Source organism: Gekko japonicus, unplaced genomic scaffold (assembly GCF_001447785.1).
Source record: "Gekko japonicus isolate JY-2015 unplaced genomic scaffold, Gekko_japonicus_V1.1 scaffold358, whole genome shotgun sequence".
Lineage (NCBI taxonomy): Eukaryota > Metazoa > Chordata > Lepidosauria > Squamata > Gekkonidae > Gekko > Gekko japonicus.
In genome coordinates this window covers 361,923-377,060 of record NW_015161962.1, presented here as the reverse complement: position 1 = coordinate 377,060, position 15,138 = coordinate 361,923, and the positions used below count along the sequence as shown (strand labels likewise).

At 57.4% G+C, this 15,138-nt stretch overlaps 1 protein-coding gene across 1 annotated transcript in view; it reads right to left on the bottom strand.

Annotated features, from left to right (window-relative positions):
* ARHGEF11 (Rho guanine nucleotide exchange factor 11) overlaps positions 1 to 15,138 on the bottom strand; it is a 61,139-nt gene that overhangs the window by 38,543 nt on the left and 7,458 nt on the right. The window contains exons 4-16 of the mRNA XM_015429552.1: positions 14,397 to 14,495; positions 9,796 to 9,845; positions 9,286 to 9,343; positions 8,926 to 9,104; positions 8,745 to 8,816; positions 6,550 to 6,669; positions 4,602 to 4,641; positions 3,244 to 3,452; positions 2,676 to 2,756; positions 2,447 to 2,548; positions 1,755 to 1,853; positions 935 to 977; positions 164 to 260 (exon numbers count right to left, since the gene is read on the bottom strand). Of these exons, the coding sequence (XP_015285038.1) occupies positions 164 to 260; positions 935 to 977; positions 1,755 to 1,853; positions 2,447 to 2,548; positions 2,676 to 2,756; positions 3,244 to 3,452; positions 4,602 to 4,641; positions 6,550 to 6,669; positions 8,745 to 8,816; positions 8,926 to 9,104; positions 9,286 to 9,343; positions 9,796 to 9,845; positions 14,397 to 14,495 (1,249 nt within the window). The remainder of the gene's footprint in view (positions 1 to 163; positions 261 to 934; positions 978 to 1,754; positions 1,854 to 2,446; positions 2,549 to 2,675; positions 2,757 to 3,243; positions 3,453 to 4,601; positions 4,642 to 6,549; positions 6,670 to 8,744; positions 8,817 to 8,925; positions 9,105 to 9,285; positions 9,344 to 9,795; positions 9,846 to 14,396; positions 14,496 to 15,138) is intronic.

Sequence of the window (15,138 nt, the reverse complement as noted above, 5' to 3'; positions counted from 1 at the left end):
CCCCCCCGGCCCGGGGGTGTCCGGGAGCCCTTGCTGGGGGGGGGGGGGCACCGCTGCCGGTCACAGGAGAGAACTCCTTGCCGGAGGGACTCCGCGCCAGGCCAGGCCAGACCCCCTGTTCCGAACCCTCCGAAGCGAGCCCAGGGCAGGCACGCTCACCTACCTATAATCCTGGATTTGTTCCTGGATCTCCGGCATGACCGCCTCCTGGACCTCCGAGAAGGCGCTCCGAGGGTCCTCCCCATTCCGCAGGCGAGACTCTGGGGGAACCATTCCAGGGAGGGGAGGGAAGGGAAGGGAAGGGGGGGCGTTAAGGAGCCTGCCCGGAGGGGCCCGTCCCCTCTGTAGCTTCCGGGAGGAGGAGGAGGCCTGGCCAAGACCTCCTCCTCATTCCCAGGGTCCTTTTGGCACGTCTGTGGCCCCACCCCCCACCACGCTGCTGGAGCCAGGTAGGACGCGCATCGCCCCTCTGGGCTCCTCCCTTTGGACTGCGCAGGACTGGGAGGGGCGCTCAAGGCTGGGGGTGAAGGAGGCGCAGCTGTGAGCGGGAGCGCGTTCACTTCTGCCCGCCCTCCAAACGGCTCAGAGCACCTTATCTGGGGCCACCCGCTCCCTCCGCCCCAGGACTGGCCAGCCTGACCCCTGCCGAGCATGTGCAACCCCCCACCCCACCCCCGCAATCCATTGTCCTCGGAGGCCACTCCAGCGGCCGAGCTCTGCCTGCCCCCCCCCCAATCCCATCTGCTCTCAGAACTGCAGGGACCTTTGCCGTGGGGGCCCAATCCAGCCCCATCGCCGGACACACGGGAGGGGGCAGAACTGCTCTCTCCCCCCCGCCGCCCCTGCCCCTACCCCCTCAGCCACACACAACAGCCGTCAGCTGCTAAGCGTCAAGCGGTGTGTAGGCTGCATTCCCACACAGGACTCAACATACCTATTTCAGCCAGCAACTGCTCAGGGACTTTCACTCTCAGAAGCTAGAGGAAGGGAAAGAACACATCCATCGGGGAAGAGGCAGGGAAGAGGTTTTTATAACCCACTCTCCTCTGTTCTCAGGCACCTCGAAGCGGCTTACAATCACCTTTCCCGTCCAGTTTGGTGTCGTGGTTAAGTGGGCGGACTCTAATCTGGGAGAACCGGGTTCGATTCCCAACTCCTCCACTCACAGCTGCTGGATGACCTTGGGCAAGCCGTAGTTCTGACAAGAGCTGTTCTCTCAAGGGCAGTCCTCAAAAGAGCTCTCTCAGCCCCACCCACCTCACAGGGTGTCTGTTGTGGGGAGGGGGAAGGAAAAGGAGTTTGTGAGCCGCTCTGAGACTCTGACGGAAGGGCAGGGGATAAATCCAATCTCCTTCTCCTCTCCCCACAACAGGCCCCTTGGGAGGCAGGTGGGGCTGAGAGAGCTCTGAGAGAGAGAACTGGGACTGGCCCAAGGTCCCCCAGCAGCAGGTTCCATGTTGGGGGGGGGGAGTGGAGAATCCAACCTCCCGGCTCTCCAGACCAGAATCTGCCCCTCTTAACCCCCCCCCCCGCTGCCACCGACCACCACCCCGCTGGCCCTCCACTGGACGGGTGAGGAGCGGAGCCCCCGTGGTATCGGGCAGCCCCGGCTCTTGGCTGGGCCCAGCTGGGGGAGGCTTCCAGGCCCCTCTTTTGGGACACCCCACCCCCACACATTCAGCTCCAGAGGGAGCGTGGGTCCCCATTTCTGCCCAGTGGAGAGGCCAGGGCCCCAGCCTCCCGCCTGCTCCTACCGCACTCTTGTCCAAGAAGATATTCCAGACGTCCTTGCTGAGCCCGCGCGCCTCCTTGGGGTTCATCTGCTGGCAGACATCGGCGCACAAGTACAGGAGCTGCAGGCAGAGAGAGGGAGAGAGCCCGGGGGGGGAGGGAGGGAGGAAGGAAGAGCAGGAGACGTAAGAGAGGCCGGCAGGTTGCGAAAGGGCCGGGGGAAGAGGAAGTGGGCGAGGACGGGCTCCTTTACACCAAGGTACGGCAGCCAGGCACCAAGGCACGGGCCAGGCCGAGCATTCGTTCCCGTGGCGTTCACACTCTGGCTTTTCTGTGAGCCGGAGGCTGAAAAACTGTGAGCTAGCTCACACTGACTCAGCTTGGAGGGAGCACTGGTCCCACCCAGCTGCCCCAAAGGCCCTTCGGCATCCGGGGCTTTCCCACATCTTCAAGCCCCGATGTCTGCTCAGGAACATCTGCAAGCGCCCCGTCAGGGACCAAGGAGGTGCCAGCTGGTCTGGTCTTTCGGGGGGCACCCCTCCACGCTAGCCCAGCCCTCCGTTCCTGCCACGCGGTGCCCGGCTCTTGCCATTCACACCCCATCCTTGGCCCGCTGGCAGGATCCACAGAGGCGGAGGGAGGCGTGCCTGCTGGGCCCGCGTTCTGCCAGGCCCACCCAGGCCAAAGGCAGCAATGCCGCTCTGCCAGCTCGTACCAGAGGACTCGGATCCGCCTGAGAAAAGATGTAGCGCAGGAAAACCCCGAGGTGGGCCGGCCGGGACTTCAGCCTCCCCAGGTCCTGGAAGAGGGCGTCGCACTAGGGCGGGAAAAGACCGGGCCGAGATCAGAGCCGGGGAAAGGGGGGAGAGAGGCCCGCCCGCCCCCCACACCCCGGCCCAGGACAGCCAAGGCTCTCCCCCCCCCTGGCATCTCCAGGCACCCACCTCGTTGTTATTAAAGTGTCCCGGATCACAATCCTCCTCCGGACCGATGATGAGCGGCCTGAGAGCACCTCCGTCCGTGCCCTGCAGAGGGGAACGGAGACAGGAAACGGAAGAATATGAGAACATAAGAGAGAAGCCAATGTTGGATCAGGCCACTGGCCCATCCCAGCCCAACACTCTGTCTGTCACACAGTGGCCAAAAACACCAGGGGCCATCAGGAGGTCCAGCAGTGGAGCCAGGACACTAGAAGCCCCTCCCACTGTTGCCCCCTCCCTCAAGCACCAAGAAGACAGGGCATCCCTTGCCCCAGACCGAGAGTTCCAATCTCTACCTTGTGGCTAATAGAGGAAGAAACCTTCTGTGTGGACACAGTTCCAAACACAGCACCTTCTCCCTTCCTGGGCCGTTTTCGACTTTCTTCCCCCTTGTGTAAGCTCGATGGGTCGCCGTGTTTGTCTGTCTGCAGCATCAGAAAAAAGCAAGAGAGTCCAGGAGCACCTCCTCTCCGGTGTCCTCACGGCCTGCGGTGCTCCGAATAGAAGCCCAGCCCTCTCCCAGCAGACTCACCGGCTCCGTCGCAGGGGAGAAAGGGCAGTCGGCGCTGGGGCCCCAGGGGTGCTGGAAGGCCTTGGCAGGGAGGGCCGGGGAGGGGTGGGGGGGGCTGTCCACACCAGGGTCGTTTTCCCCGGCAGCCCTCACCTCGCTCACGGAAGGGAAGCGCTCGGGACCCGAGTCCAAGCCGCTGTCACCATCCTGGGAGTCCACGGACGGGCACCCTGCAGGGGCAGATGTGAGGAAGAGAGGAAATGCCGGGAAAGGCTCCGCAGGGAGACAAGAAGGGCTGGTTTTGGCACCCAGGGAGCAAGCTGGGGCCGTTTGCACTCCCCCACTTCAGGCCACGGGAGAGTACTGCCCACAGACAAACACACACACCCCGGAAAACAGCCCAAGCCACGCCTTCTCCTCCCATCCTTGCTTGGGGGGGGGGGCATTCTTCGTCAGCAATGCTCCCTCTAAGTCCTGGGAGCAAAAATTCTCCTTTGTGAGCTACCGGCATTGAAGTTGTGAGCGAGCAATTTGGCTTCTGCATGAATTAGTTCGCTCTTCTGGAGCCCCCTCCTCCCTGAGCTAAGCCAAAAATGTGTGAGCCAGAGGCTAGAAAACTGAGAGCTGGCTCACACAGACTCAGCTTGGAGGGAACACTGGCCACAGGCTGAAAGCCTATCCCGACTCCAAGCACCTTTTCCAACCAATGTTCCCTCTAAGGTGAGTCAGTGTGAGCTAGCTCACAGTGTTATAGCCTCCGGCTCACACATCTTTGCCTTAGCTCAGGAAGGATGGGGCTCCAGAAGAGCAAACTAATTTATGCAGTAGCCGAATCGCTCACTCACGACAAAGTAGAATTTTCGCTCACAAGACTCCACAGCTTAGACGGAACACTGCAGGCAGTGTTCCCTCTCAGCTGAGTTAGTGTGAGCGAGCTCACAGTTTTTTAGCCTCCGGCTCACACATCTTTGCCTTAGCTCAGGAAGGATGGGGCTCCAGAAGAGCAAACTAATTTATGCAGTAGCCGAATCGCTCACTCACGACAAAGTAGAATTTTCGCTCACAAGACTCCACAGCTTAGACGGAACACTGCAGGCAGTGTTCCCTCTCAGCTGAGTTAGTGTGAGCGAGCTCACAGTTTTTTAGCCTCCGGCTCACACATCTTTGCCTTAGCTCAGGAAGGATGGGGCTCCAGAAGAGCAAACTAATTTATGCAGTAGCCGAATCGCTCACTCACGACAAAGTAGAATTTTCGCTCACAAGACTCTCCACAGCTGAGAGGGGAAGCCTTGTGTCCAACCCCAGCAAGCCCACCCAGCAGCAGCCCGTGGCACACACCCGACACAGAAGCACCCCCCACCCCCCGTGGCCCAACTCACCATCAGCTGCGCGGGAACCGACAGAGCCAGAATCGCCAGGCTGCAAGGGGGAAAGGCCGAGAGGTCAGCGCCACGGTCCCTCCTGCCGGGCGAGGGGGTGCCAGAGAGCAACAGGGGCCACAGCACACACGGGGGCCCCAGGAGGCCCCTCCCCTTTGGAGCCTCCCCGCCTGCCCTTCCGCACACCGCCTCCGCAAGACAACCCGAGGGGGCTCAGCCTCACTGCCTGGTGCCCCGGAAGGTCCGGGAAGAGCCCCGCCCTGCCTGCATCCTTACAGAGACTGCCTGTTCCCCCCAGCGAGGACCCAGACCTGCCTGCCACAAAAGGCCCGTTTTTGGACCATTTATGCTGCTCCCGTCAAAGGCATCGCCTGCAGACTCTCCCCCCCCCCGCCCCCGCCCCTGGGCTGACACTGGGGGCAGCCGAAGCACCCCCTTTAGCAGCCTCCTGTTCATTTCCTTTATTCCTGGTCTGCCTCTCTCACCGGGAGGCAGGGCGGATGACGCACAGCGCGAATCAACGTGATCGAGCAGCACGGCGCATCTCACGAGCAACGCAATGAGACTAGGATTGCAAAAACTAGAAACGACGCAAAAAGCGTCGGACGCGATACGCTGTAAACAGTGCACGGATAAGTTAACTTTGTTATTACAAGGCAAAAGAGAAGATACTTTCAAGAAAACGTGGTCAGGACTTTATAAATGGACTGAGAACTATCTTAAATTATTCATATTATAACCGTTAGAAAATACAATCAGAAATAGAAATTGCAGTAATTATATGTGCGTGTATAAAGAGCAGAGCAGGTGCAAAAAGGCACAACTGTTGAATAAAAAGAAAAACTCTAAGTACTACGGCTGGATTGTACTCCTGATAATTGTTTTGTCTGCTTTTTGGTGTGGTTTTCTCGATGTTTGTGATATATGTTGATAAACAATAAAAATTATTTATATATAAAGAGAAAAAAGAAAACGGGGCAGGCAGAGCAGGGAAACGACCCGCTCAGTCCGCCCCTCCTGCAGGGGGGGGGGGTTCCTCCTAGAGAGCCAGAGAGTTTCCGGGAGGAAAGTCAAGAAGACGGCACTCCCCACCACTCTGCCTGACCTACCGGCAGAGGAAACAGGGTTCTGCCCTTGAGCTGTGGGTGGACAATCCACCCCCGCAAGCCTGGGCTCCCGGGAGAAAGGTCCCGCAGAAGACCACCTCTCCCTCCTATTGACTGGCCCCAAGAGATCCTGCTCAGAGACTCCGGGGCGGACCCCACCCCACTATAGGCTAACCCTAACCCTAACTGGAGATGCCGGGGACTGAACCTGGGACCTTCCGCATGCCAAGCAGAGGCTCTACCACTGAGCCACAGCCCCTCTTTACAGCTCTCCAGGGTCTCAGGCGGAGGTCTTTCCCATCACCTGCAGCCTGGTCCTTTTTAACTGGAGATGCCGGGGATTAAACCTGGGACCTTCTGCATGCCAAGCAGAGGCTCTTCCACTGAGCCACAGCCCCTCTTTACAGCTCTCCAGGGTCTCAGGCGGAGGTCTTTCCCATCACCTCCTGCCTGGTCCTTTTAACTGGAGATGCCAGGAACTGAACCTGGGGCCTTCTGCATGCCAGGCAGAGGCTCTTCCACTGAGCCACAGCCCCTCTACTGAGCCACAGCCCCTCTTTACATCTCTCCAGGGTCCAAGGCTTGTGCGGATCCCCCCCCCCAACCACGCGTGGGCGAGTCGCCTCCGGGAGCGTCCCGAGAGTGCGACCGCCATTTGTGCCGCCAAAACCGGAACCTGCCTGGTCCTTTCAACTGGAGATGCTGCCGGGGACTGAACCTGGGACCTCCTGCATGCCAAGCAGAGCCTCTGCCACTGAGCCACGGCCCCTCTCCATTCATTGCACAAGACAACTGGACCAGAGTTGCAAAAGATGGAGCCGGGCTCCTCCTGACTGACTTACCACTGAGACCCCCGTCTCCTGCCTGATCTTCAGCTGCAACTGGCTGACCCTCCGTCGAGCCCCTTCTATCTGCTCCTCAATAGGGGAGGCTGGGTTCCGGCTGTAGACCTCGTAAAAGTGCTGCGGAAGAACAAGGAGAACCAGCGTTCAGCAGCTCCTCTCTGGCGACCACAACAGGTGGCCTTTGACCACCAGGATCGGAGACTGTCTTGAACAGCCAGCAGCCCATCGCCCTCCCATGGCAGAACTCAAGAGGCACCCGCTCCATTCTGTCCACGCCCTTTGTGAAGGGAGGCCTCCAGAACGGCACACAAGACTCCAGGTGCGGCCTGACCGGATGCCGAGTGCACAGCGGGACTTATGGCCACCAGTGTCCCCTCTAAGCTGAGCTAGTGTGAGCTGGCTCACAGTTTTTTAGCCTCTGGCTCACCCATTTTTGTCTTAGCTCAGGAAGGATGGGGCTCCAGAGCAAACTGTTTTATGCAGCAGCCCAATCGCTCGCCCACAACTTGAATGCCAGTAGCCCACAAAGTAGAACTTGTGCTCACAAGGAGACTCCACAGCTTAGAGGGAGCATTATTTATTTTATTTGTGTTTATTTTATTAGATTTATATACCTCCCTCCCCAAACGGGCTCAGGGCGATGTACAGCGACTAAAATAACACAATTAAAATAATATTAAAATAACAATTTACACATAGTAATATCATATCATAAAATACCGTGTAAACAGAGAGATCAGATGTCAAAGCAATTCAATATCTAATCAGATGTCCACTCAGGATCAGGCCACTGATGGACGATTGGCCAAAAAAAGCTGGGGGGGATGGGGGGGACAACGTCCACTGCCTCAACCAAATGCCCGGTGGAAGAGCTCCGTCTTGCAGGCCCTGCAGAACTGTGATAAGTCCCGCAGGGCCCTGATCTCATCGGGGAGCTCCTTCCACCAGGCAGGGGCCAGGGCTGAAAAGACCCCGGGGCCCTGGTCGAGGCCAGCCGGACATCTTGAGACTGGGATGTGAAGCCTCTGTTGAGGCACCCCAGGATCGCAAAGCAGATCGGCTGGCAGCAGTGCTTCCCTCAGGTGCCCGGAGTGCCAGGCAAAAGTGCCCCTGCCAGCGGAATGGGGGTGCCGGATCCAGCCCAAAGGCCCCTCACCCAAATCAAGTCACAATCAGTGTTCCCTCTCAGCTGAGTCAGTGTGAGCTAGCTCAACAGTTTCCTAGCCTCTGGCGGACACTTTTTTGTCTTAGCTCAGGGAGGAGGGCTCCAGAGCAGACTAAGTTATGCAGGAGCCAAATGGCTGGCTCACAACTTTGATGCCAGGAGCTCACAAAGTAGGGTTTTTGCTCACAAGACTCTCCACAGCTTAGAGGGAGCCTTGGTCACAGGAACAGAGAGAGGAAGACGAGTGGAAATGGGTGGCTGAAGTCCAGAGGACTTCTGGGGGTCTTGCCCCTTTCTCCCCGCACTGCAACATGCTGCTTCTCAGAATGGAGACATGTCCTTCGACATTCTCTAGCTCACAGGAGCATCTACCTGTGCACAGCCTGGGGCTGCTGGTAGAGTGGCAAGAGCCAGGAAGCCCTTCTTCACCCAAAGAGTGATGAACACGTGGAATTCCCTCTGCCACAGGAGGGGGCTTCTCTTATGTTCTTATGTTAAGAGCAGAGGTCCATCCAGTGGCTATTAGCCACAAGGTACAGATAGGAACTCTCGGTCCGGGGCAAGGGATGCTCTGTCTTCTTGGTGCATGGGGTGGGGGGCAACAGTGGGAGGGCTTCTGGAATTCTGACTCCACGGCTGGACCTCCTGAGGGCCCCTGGTATTTTCTGGCCCCTGTGTGACCCAGAGTGTTGGACTGGAGGGGCCATGGGCCTGATCCAACAGTGGCTTCTCTCTTATGTTCTTATGTCTGGGGCGAGTGATGCTCTGTATTCTTGGTGCTTGGGGTGGGGGGCAACAGGGGGGGGGGGCTTCTGGCATCCTGGCCCCACTGCTGGACCTCCTGGTGGCCCCTGGTGTTTTTGGCCACTGTGTGACCCAGAGTGTTGGACTTGGTGGGCCACTGGCCTGACCCAACATTGGCTTCTCCCTTGTGTTCTTGTGTTCTAAACAAGGGTCTGGATCACCAGGCCAAGAAACCTGGTCTGCTACCAGCAAGGGTCCCAGAATGCAGCAGCGCCATTCTCACCTGTAGCTCCGCCTCTTCCTGCCTCAGCATGTTGCGAAGGATCTGGGTGGCGTGTTTCTGGACTTCCGGATCCTGGCGTGGGAAGCAAAGCGGTGGCGGAGAAGTTGCCTTGGCCTGCCCGGGGGGGGGGTGTCTCCCCCCGCCCTCCCACCCCACGGAAGGAGGCACCTGCCCGCCATACCTGCAAGGGCTTCGGGCCAGTGATGCGCTGAGGGGGAGGGAGTGGCGGCGGAGGCGGCGGTGGGGGACACGACGGTACGACCTGCAGCGCCCCAGTCTGGTCTCCATCCTGCTGGGAACTCAGGAGGCCCGCGGAGGGAGGCGGGGAGCCCAAGAGAGTGAGAGCCACGTAAGCACCCGCTGGGAAGGGGGAGAAGACCAGAGCGACAGGGAGGGACTTTGGTCAGACGGGGCCACACGAGCCAACCCCCAGAGGCCACGTGCAGCAGAGAGGCAGAGACAAGGGTGGGAGGGGGCTCAGTCTTCTCACCGAGGATCCCCACAGACTTCTGGGAAACAACCCCTCCCTCGGCACACTCACATTTGATGAGTTTCACAACCTCGAGATGAGAGCTGTTGGCCACCATCGTCCCGTTGACCTGTCAGAAGGGAAAAAAGGAGAGTCATAAGAAGAGCCCTGCTGGGTCAGACCAGGGAGGGTCCATCCAGTCCAGCCTCCCGTCTCACGGAGCGGCCAACCAGCTCCTCTGGGCTTTCGTGGGCATGCACAGGAAAGCCGATACCCAGAATTAAACTCTGTTGGTGCCGCTGGACTCAAAACTTTGTTCTGATTCCCTGAGAGAGCTCATGGCACGGGCAAGGTTCGAACCAAGGACTCTCTTAGCCACCGCCCCTCCCTAGCAGCCAGGGGCCAGTCCCTGTTCGTCAGCCCTCAGGGTCACTGGGCGGCCTTGGGCCCGTCCTTCTCTCGCTGGAGCGCCCCCTCCGTCTGACGTCCTCCTCGGGGAAAGACACCGGCTGGCTGGACAAAGCTACCTCGGGGCAGAGTGGGCTCTGGGAAGGGGGGGGTCTCTGGGGTCCCACAACTCACTTTCACGATCCGGTCCCCTTCCTGCACCCCGGCCTTCATCGCGGCTCCCCCTGTAGAAACAAACACAACACACCCGGGGGGGGGGGGAGTCACACTTCCAACCTCTGCCTGGAAAGGACTGCAGAGGTTTAGAGACAGATTTATGGATTTTGCTCATTTAAAACGTCTACTGGATGCCTTTCGACCTGATGGGTAAAACGGCAACTTACAATATGACCAAAACAGTAACCATAAAAACACATTAAAAACGCAATTTAAAAATCACACGGAAGGACAGCCAATAAATAGAAAAAACTAAACTGATCAAAGGCCATCCTAAATAAAACCAACGGCCTCCTGAAGACTGACAGTGAGGGGGGAACAAGTATTCTGAGGTTTGCATCAAAAAAGAAGTTTTTGATTCTTCCCCTCGCTGGGGGGAATCGTCTTGTGGGAAGGGTCTTAACGGTATTATTCAGCACCTGTGTCGTCCCGGACCTGACTCAGTGCCCAGGTCAGGCAACCAGCTTCACATCGGCCCCATCCCGACTGAGCCACTGTGTTCCATTCAAACGTCACCTCCAGGCTGGACTACTGCAACTCACTCTACGTGGGCCGACCCTTGAGGCTGATCCAGAAACTCCAACTGGTACAGAACACAGCAGCACACGGGTCCTCACAGGGAAACTGCGCACTTCTCTGCGCACCAACGTATCTACGGGACCGCCTCTTCCCATATATGCCTCGAAGAGCGGCACGCTCAAAAGATCAACACCTCCTGGTGGCCCCCGGCCCGAGGGACGCCCGCCTTGCCTCAACCAGGGCCAGGGCCTTTCTCTGCCCTGGCCCCCGCCTGGTGGAACAGGCTCCCGCTTAAGACCAGGCCCCCCCGCGGGATCTCCTCCAATTCCACAGGGCCTCCAAGATGGAGCTGTTCTGCCAGGCCTTCGGCTGAGGTAGCAGGCGTCCACATACGGCCTCCCTGAGGTTGCTCTCACCCGTCTGTCACCTGCCCACTGACCACCGACAACTGGCCTTTAACCCACTGTACCACCGGGCTAGAAGGAAGGCCGAGCGACGAAGAATAGATTCTTTTGAACTAGGGTGCTGGAGAAGACTCTTGAGAGTCCCTTGGACTGCAAGAAGAACAAATCAGTCAGTCCTAAAAGAAATCAACCCTGACTGTTCCCTGGAAGGCCAGATAATGAAACTGAAGCTCAAATACTTTGGCCACCCAATGAGAAGGGAGCCCTCACTGGAGAAGACCCTGATGCTGGGAAAGACTGAAGGTCAAAGAAGACGGGGACGGCAAAGGATGAGACGGTCAGACAGTGTCATAGATGCAAAGAGCCCTTTCTCTCCACCTGGCCTTAATATTAACATCACCAGCAGCCGGATGATTAACAGCCTGGCAGGAGCCTGATGAGATGGTTAGACAGTGTCATAGATGCAACGAACATGAAGTTGAGCCAACTTCAGAGGACGGCGGAAGACAGGAGGGCCTGGCATGATCTGGTCCATGGGGTCGCGAAGAGTCGGACTCGACTGTGCGACTGAACAACAACAAAACCACCGGGCCAGAATTTTATAGCCAACTGACGCTGTTCCAAGCAGTACCTGTTGTTTTAGTGGTTATAATGTTTTATCGTGTTTTAATGTTTTAAACTGAAATTGTATTTATTCTAATAACGTTGCCTGCCCTGAGCCTGCCCACAGGATGGGCAGGATATAAATGCAAATAATAAACAAATGAAATCCGTCCTGTGCTGCGTGAGCCGCACTGGCTTCCGGTGGAGTCCCACGTCAGGTCTAAGGCTTTGGTGTTGACCTCCAAGGCCCTTAACGGTCAGGGACCTACGTACCTCCAGGACCACCTGGCACAGCCCCAGAAGAGCACTGTGCTCTGCCGGTCAAACCCTACTGGTGACCCCCTGGCCCGAGAGAGAGACGGGTCCGGCTGCCCTCGGCCAGAGCCATGGCCTCCCTCTCTGCCAGACAACATCCGTGCTCTCTGCGGGACGCGTTACAGCTCCACAGGAGAGCCTGCAAAGCAGAGGACATTCCGCCAGGCATTTGGTTGACGGTGGCAGATTCATCCTGGGACTCACCTCACCCCCACCCCACCCCGGTGAGATAGCGGCGTTTTTAGTTCTTTCAGCCATCTCAAGCCATATTTTTGTTTGCTATTGGTTTTAACCTGATTTTAATTGATGCTTTATTATGGTGTTGTGTGCCGCTCTGAGCCCGGTTTACCGGGGGAGAGCGGCCAAAAAGTCAAATTAATTAACTGATTGACTGACTGATTAAAATAAATAATGAGGCAGCTGCAGGCATCTCCTGGCTTGCACAGTCTACCTGGCTTGTTTCTCTAACCCGGCATCCTCCCGGGCCCACAGGGGTGTTTTAAATTCACCAAGGAAGAGAGTCGAGGGCCAGAGGGCAGACTCTGGATCTGTGAAGGCCACACAGCCCCGTGCTCCTGAGCGCAGGACTCCCACCGTTCCAAGGGCATGAGGCAGTTCTGCAGAGCGCAGGCTGCAAAGGTGCGGACTTGCCAGCCCCGTCCTTCCGGGTTCCTGGGAGTCTGGAAAACCCTGAAGTCGCCCAGAGTCTCCACTTGGCGATGCTGCCGCCTTCCCGCCCAGGGGCGCCAAAACCCAAACTGGGTAGTAAATGCTGCCCCCGGCAAATCACAGCATATCTTTCCCTGAATCGCTCTGTGCACCCAGCACTCTATTCCTGCATTGCCATTTAGAGGCACCAGCCAGTTGCCGTAACCACACCTCTGAACGTCTCTTGCCATGAAAACCCTACAGGGTGGCCCTAAGTCAGCTGTGACTTGACATGGGGGACGGGACCCCAAACCCCTGAGCTGCCATGCCTCCCACTTTGGGGCCAGTTTGGCTGGAGATCCTGGAGGTTATTTGTCATCTTCTGGGCGTGGAACGGCGGTCACTGGCGGTATTTGTGAATCTCCTGCATTGTGCGGAGGGTTGGACTAGATGACCTGCAAGATCCCTTCCAACTCTAACAATCTATAGCAATGCTGCGATTTCAAGCTATCAAATTCAAGGAGTGGGAGTTTGCCCGCTGCCCTTCCCTTCTACCGATCTTTGGATAGCAAAACCAAATAGGTGTGGTGTGTTTACAGAGATAAGTCTGCAAGCATTCAAAATATGAGCAAGTTTAATACACGGAACTGAGTTACGCACGGTGTCTTCCAAGCATCAGGCTGAGAAAAGCAGGAAACACCCAGTCCTCTCTAAGCCCTAAGCTCTATTCTGATCCTAAACAATGTTTAATTAGGTAGGCCAGTGATTCCTGATACTGCCGGATCATTACCCATGGTTCTCCCTGTTGTTCCTTGCCACGCAGGCAAGATGGAGTCCTAAGGAAAGACTGAGGCTGTGGGCACACGGCAAGCGTACCGCCATTTGTTCCCAATGTAGATCTGATCGGGGATATTTTTAAGCAGATTCAGATGATCACACATCCCTTGCCCAACCGCTTGGTTTGCGCGACAAGGCTCCAGGCACTGTCCAGACAGCCGCGCAGCCCAAATGGTGGCGCGGCACAATTTAAAAAAAACAAACATTATCTGCGCATGCGCACAGTGGTGAAAATCGCAAAAAAACCCAAAAACAAAATAATACCGGAAGAAGGACGTTCAAGCGACCTAATCGCAATCATTGCAAGAGATGGCTATCCAGATAGGCAAATCGTGGATTCAAAGCACAAGTGCCCAGAAAGTAGTTGATTTTCCCGGTGTTGGAAAACTCGCTAGGGAACCAGGAGGATCACGCAAGTGAGCCCACTTCGGTGCAGGAGGCGGATGTGGGCGTCTGATCAGCAATTTTAAATGCGAGAGGGAACAGCGGTGAAACACGATCAAAATGACCGTGTGACCACAGCCTGAGTCCTCCATGGCTTGCGGACACCCATAGGGAAGAGCAAGATGGGAGAGACGTCTTTCCTGTGTCCTGGGAATTTTGACTCTGCCCCCACCCCACCCCTCCAGTGTAGCTCGGATCTTCCTGCCTCAAAAAACAGAAAACCACTTAGCCGTTTGGCTGTCCAGGCCTCTGCCCCCGGTGATGTGACATCTTAGTAAGGCACCAGATGTTAACCTATTGTCCTACTTTGGCCAGAGACATTTGCAGCTGTAAGCACTGAAGCGTCCTGTGCTTGGGGTTGACAGCTCATCTCCCGGCCCCCTCCTGTCTTCCAGCTACAAGTTTGCAGCTGGGCGCCAACTCCTTCTAGGGTGACGGGCATTTCTCCACGCAGGCCCAGACTGAAGGGACCCCAGCAGGCACTCCGGGAGGGTCCCGGACATCGATCCAGAGTCAGCCTTCTGCCCAGCCCTGCTCCAGCGCTTCGCACAGATGGGCAGCATCTCCTTCAACACACCGGTAAGTCCTGGGGGGGGGGGCAGGGCACAGCCAGCCACCCCACAGCCAGGTTACACAGCCAGGCTCCCAGCAAAAGTGTGCCACACGGAAAGCAGGCCTCTCTCTCTCTCTCTCTCTCACGCACCCAGAAGAATCGTTTCCACCTGGATCCAGGTCCTGACCGGACAGAACCAGAGCCCCAAGCCCACTCCCACTCAGGCCTCTGCTCACCTGGCCGGACAGACTGCACCAGCACGATCCTGTCCCCGCTCACAGTGAAGCCGAAGCCATGCTGGTCTTTCTGGATGATGACGCATCGCTGAACCAAACCTTTGAAGAAGAAGAAGAAGAAGAGATTGGATTTATGCCCCTGGCCCTTCACTCGGAGTCTCAGAGCGGCTTACAAACTCCTTTCCCTTCCCCTCCCCACAACAGACACCCTGCGAGGCAGGCGGGGCTGAGAGGCCTCTGACAGAACTTGTGACTGACCCAAGGTCACCCAGCAGCTGCAAGTGGAGGAGTGGGGAATCAAACCCGGTTCTCCCAGATTAGAGTCCGCGCACTTCATTACGACACCAGACTGGCTCTCAAGGAGGGGGGAAAACACAAGAGCAAAACGTTTCGTATTTACGATTCAGCCCTCCCCGCGTTGCCCTGACAGCAACCTGGTGAGACAGGCCAGGCTGAAGGACTGAGCCACGGCCACATCCCACAAGTTGTGTGGCCAAGTGGGACGAGGCCCTTCCCACCCACTGGAGTCCCTCCTTCTTTCCACTGCAGGAAACAGTCCAGTTCCTCCACCCCTGCAGACAGGTTTATTCTGAAAACAGACTGACTCCCGCAGGTTTCCCCAACCCCTTGCTGGAGACCGCCTCAGTACCGTCTCTGAGAGGGGAGCAGGTGAGAGGAAGGCCTGCGGGGCCCAGGTGGGGATTTGGGCAGAGCCCCTAGGAAGAGGCGGGAACAGTGTCTT